Source organism: Salminus brasiliensis, chromosome 11, assembly GCF_030463535.1.
Source record: "Salminus brasiliensis chromosome 11, fSalBra1.hap2, whole genome shotgun sequence".
Taxonomy (NCBI): domain Eukaryota; kingdom Metazoa; phylum Chordata; class Actinopteri; order Characiformes; family Bryconidae; genus Salminus; species Salminus brasiliensis.
In genome coordinates this window covers 9,989,594-9,994,713 of record NC_132888.1, presented here as the reverse complement: position 1 = coordinate 9,994,713, position 5,120 = coordinate 9,989,594, and the positions used below count along the sequence as shown (strand labels likewise).

Here is a 5,120-nt window from a genome sequence, read left to right as displayed (position 1 = left end):
TTTCCAAACTGCCGCAGATGCAGTGTCTGGCCAGCACTGCACTGGAGTGATGAGAGGAGAAAGTGCCATCTACCCACCCTGGAGAGAACAAGGCCAATTGTAGCCAACTCTCTCTGGGACCCAGCTGTTAGTGGCTAGTGGCATAACCCGGGTTCGAAGCTGCAATCCTCTGGTCATAGTGACGGCATCTTATTCGTCTGACTGTAGTCTGTTAGGACGTTTCTTAAACACGCGTTTAAGAAAATTCTGAGGAATATTTTGGTAAGTGATGTCCACTGATCCCAACAAAACACACACATATGACGTTTCATTGAATTTGGTTGAAATTCAACCTCAGTTTTATTTTAATGCAAACCTGTTTAACACGTGTGGGGCTAGTAGTTGTTAACCACCCGTATTAAGTCAATGGGGCGGGGTAAGAAACAAAAAAATTAAAAGAGTAAACCAAAAGGAAATGTCCTCTGTTCATGGCGTCCCGAGTGGAATGGTGAATGAAATGTAGTCGGCCACTTCTCCCCACTGTGCTCTGAAATGCTGGAAAATGCTGATCCACGTCGTCAGCACGGTCACCCACAGCAACAACCCCAGCGCTGACCGCTTCACATCTGTGAAGAGCACATCTTACAGTTATGTACAGACCTGGCAAACCGACCTGGCAAACCTACCTGGCAGACCTAGTATCACACTTATTAATATCTTATGAATTATTGCTAATTATTGTTTCCAAACATGTGATGGCATGTACACGGTTACCATACAAAAATAAGCCTTTGGTGACAAATGGAGGAGCCACCTGAGCATTTATTGTGAATAATGATAAGGTTACAGGAGCAATCCTGCCTATTATTAGTAAAACTACTGTTTACTAGATGGTACAAACACTGTCTTCTATCACTGGTTTGACAGTTTTCATATTTAATCCTTATATATTTGTCTACCATTGATTTCTCACTACAATACCCAAAATGCATTAAGGAGAAACTCTTGAGTGCTACTGTATTTGATGAGGTGCTATCCGTGCTATATAAACAATAAACTATGGAGAATTGCTTAATTTTGATTAGTGAGTGTTTAACCAGTGCAACTTTCTTAGATTTTGTGGTACAGGTTTAGCAGCCCAAGAAACTCAACAACTTTAGTATCGAGGATATGGCACTGAATCATAATGCAAGTTAGACACTATGATGTTCCAGACCTGGGGCTCAGGACATTTTCTAACTGGACCATATTGAGTCTTAATTAAATACCCCAGCCATAGTGGTTAACATCACTGCCCTTCCCACAGCAGACAGAAAAGCCCAGCATATGATACCAATGAGACTTCTAACACTACATCCTTCTACCAGATGAACAGGGTTCAAATGTAATATGACTGAACTCTTAATAAAGAGTTAAGAGATAAATTAGTTACTCTGAATATTAAGGTTTGTTGTGTTTTACAGAAATAATTCACTTTAAAAAGTCGTAACATCAGAAAAGTCAGTGAAACTTTGCTATAATTAGCTACATTAATTCAAATGTAATTCTCAGACGCATGCAGGGACGCCTGCTGTGTCATACTCACAGGTTTTGATCTGTGGTTGCTCTGTGTAGGCAGGTTTTACAAAGGCCTCTTTGAAGAACCACACAACATTAACCAGCCACAGAAAAGGGAGAAATGCAAAGCCACCTGCAGGAGACGAAAGAAAGCAAGACAAAATGCAAGATATGAGAGTTACATATTTTGTTATAAACGTAATGAAATCTGCATGTTATTGTTTGAAGATGCTAATATTTTTCTTGGTATCTTGTTATTGTTTACGCTGTTGTAAGATCATGACTATGGCATGGAAGCTCCTAAATTGTAAATGGCACATGGTACAGGATACCACATTGTCTTTTATGTATAATATATACATGCATTTTTGACTACTTTTTTTGTTTTTTAAACAAAGCACTCAAGCAGCTTCAAAGAAAATAATTTACTAATGGTTATTTACATACAAATCCCTATTCAACATGTTACAGTAAAGACAAGCTAACTTTTAAAGGACAAATTATTTTAAAGAGACATACCCAAGTAATATTTTCTGCAAAGACTTAGTTTCTCCTCATTGGGGATGCGCTCCAAATTCATGATTTCCTGAAATACAAATTAAAGGATCACTTGGCAGAAAGGAAACAGTAGTTTACCTGCTGTTACCTACTGTCTTACCATTCAAGGAGTTACTTCCACTGCGCTCTATCACTCAGTGACTAGTGACTATTTCTTCACACCTTTATCTGTATCATTCACACCTACTTTGCAGTAATGGTGAGAAGAACCAGACATTTGAAGCATTTAATGCCTCTAAAGGCTCTCACAGATCATCTGTTATATTGATTATTTGTAAAAAGGTGAAATGTGTTGCCTGGGACATTGCTTTACAAGCTTTCTATGATAAGATTTCTATTATTAGGCTTTGTCAACATTAACTGGTTGTTCTGACCCCCCCCTCCCCCCTCCCCCCTCCCCTCCCAGTTCTAATGAATGCACACACATCTTGTCTAGTCCCTGTGAAGAAGTATGGCCAATAGAATATGATACATAGAACCAAATACACATGACCCTATGGACGCCATGGTCTAATACCATGCGTGAGCTAGAGGGGTATAAAGCCCCCCCAGCATTAAACTGTGGAGAAGTGGAACTGTGTTCTCTGGAATGATGGTTGGTGTTTCATCCAATATTTATGGGATGATTTGGAGAGTTGTGGATGATGTGGGGTGGTGATCATTCAACATCCTAATCTCACTAATGTTCTTGCTGCTAAATGCAATCAAATCCTTACAGGATTATATATATATATATATAAATAAAACAATACGAAAGTGTCCCAGTACTTTTGCCTATAGCAGCATATCATCAAGCAAAAGTCGTCTCAAGATGGTTTCATGAACATGACAATTCATTCAGTGGTCTTCAGTGGTCATCCCAGTCACCACACCTGAATCCAATATAAGCTAGGGCAGGAGATCCACAGCATGAGAGCGCTCTTGAAGAATCTGTTGGAGCTGCATGATGAAATTATGTCAACATGGGCCAGGAGCTAAAAGGAGGCTTCCAACATCTTGTTGAATCCATGCCATAATGAAATGGGGCTGTTTTGGTAGCAATGGGAGGCTCTGCCCAGCAGTGCTGTAGCTAGTATTCCTGAAACAGGGGTTCTGATTGTCTCACCATCACTGCGCCTCTGCTGCCCCCTGTCTGTGAATGGCAGTACTACCAAAATACAGCAGCTCCTGCTTACTAACTTATTGAGAAGACTAAATATTTGTCCTTTCACATAATATTATCGTTATTCACAAAGCGTTGATTTCATATTTCATATTTGTGTATTAAAAACGACGAAGCCCCGCGGATTGGCTCGCAGTACCATCTAAATCAAAAGCGCGACGGACAAAAGTATAGCTAGCTAAGGTCTTATTTAAACTTATATTAATAGCTATATTTAATTAAACTACTAAAGCAGTTGCTCCTGTTTATACTTTATTATTTAAAACGGTTTAATCTGGCGACAGTCTCTTTGTATCCCAGCAAGCTATAGCTAGCTAGCCGACGGCGGTTAGCATGCAGTGCTAACAGCATATGCGCGCTTCTCTGAACATTTCCTTCACCTTCTGAAACATCTAACCGCATCGTGTAATACATTCAAACAAGTACCTTCTGTGTCGAGCTCGAATCGGGAAGCAACTAGTTAGAAAAAACACATCTGAGAATGAAAATGGCTTTTGCGACGGAGGAGTAGCTAACTAACATCCGCTTCCTCATGAACGATGCGACATGACGTCAAGCGCTGGATTTGCCTCATGGGAAATGTAGTTTTTAGACGTTCTGCATTTTTGAAGCGATAACTTCTTTCAAATCTAGATGTTATATCTGTCAAATTGTCCTACCGCACCGCGTATTTATAAACCAGCACGTTTTTTGCTACTTTTTCTGTTTAATCCAGTAATTAGATCGCAAAATGTAAATTAGCCTATATGTATATTATCTGAACTGAGCGTCCTTCCAGCAGTAAAGCTATAGGTAGGACAATAGAGACTACCTGACATCCAGGTAAACCACGTCTGAAATGTTTTAATGTTTTTTTTTTTTTATGGTGTCTCGAAACATAGTGGCAAATGTCAGAGCACTGTAACAATCCCACAGTGCACCGTAAAGTTAATATTTTTTGTGGGTTTCGTGACAGAAAAATGTGTTTTTATATGAGTACAGAAAAAAAAAAAAAAAAAAAAAAAAGGGGCATAATCATCAGTTCCACCATTTCTGGCGTTTTAAAAATGGAAAACACCTAAAAATATAATTAAATTATCATTATTTAAATATAAGAAGTAAATAAACCTAATTTTAAAATATAAAAAATCTAAATATAGTTTTATTTAATGACAAGTAAATAATCTAATTTGTTTTTGAATATATATATATATATATATATATATATATATATATATATATATATATATATATTGCATTAATGAAATGCAATAAGTAAATAAACGTCAGTTTAAAACATTTAAAACAAAAAATCTAAATATAATTTTTAATTAATTAAATACATTTTATGTATTTCAAGTAAGTGAAGCAAGTAAATAAGTAAATAAACGCAATTTTAAAACGTCCAAGAAATCTAAATATTATTTAATTTAATTTATAAATTACAAACAGTAAATAAGCACAATTTTAAATTGTCTAAAAATTCAAAATATAATTTAATTTTATTAATTAAATACAAGAAGCAAATAAACGTCATTTAAAAACGTTTAAAAAAATCTAAATGTAATTTACTTTCATTAATTAAATACAAACAGTAAATAAGCACAATTTTAAATTGTCAAAGAAAATCTAAATATAATTTAATGTCATTAATTAAATACAAGAATTAAATAAACGTCATTTAAAAACGTCTAGAAATCTTAATATAAAATAATTATTAATTATTATAAATATTAATGAAATACAAGAATTAAATAAACGTCATTTAAAAACGTCTAGAAATCTTAATATAAAATAATTATTAATTATTATAAATATTAATGAAATACAATAATTAAATAAACTTCATTTAAAAACGTCTAAAAATCTTAATACAAAATAATTA

General features: G+C 35.3%; 1 protein-coding gene across 2 annotated transcripts; it reads right to left on the bottom strand.

Annotated features, from left to right (window-relative positions):
• Positions 1-305: 305 nt before the first annotated feature.
• psenen (presenilin enhancer, gamma-secretase subunit) lies at positions 306-3,823 on the bottom strand. 2 transcript variants are annotated; one of them, XM_072690981.1, is made up of 4 exons: positions 3,683-3,823; positions 2,056-2,122; positions 1,565-1,669; positions 306-605 (listed from the first exon to the last, which is right to left on the bottom strand). In XM_072690981.1, exons 2-4 carry the CDS (start codon positions 2,114-2,116, stop codon positions 466-468), a joined length of 306 nt encoding a protein of 101 aa, XP_072547082.1. In that variant the 5' UTR covers positions 2,117-2,122; positions 3,683-3,823; the 3' UTR covers positions 306-465. The 2 variants fall into 2 exon arrangements, with proteins under 2 accessions (XP_072547082.1, XP_072547083.1); XM_072690982.1 differs by lacking the exon at positions 3,683-3,823 and adding an exon at positions 2,863-3,663.
• Between the last annotated feature and the right edge of the window lie 1,297 nt (positions 3,824-5,120).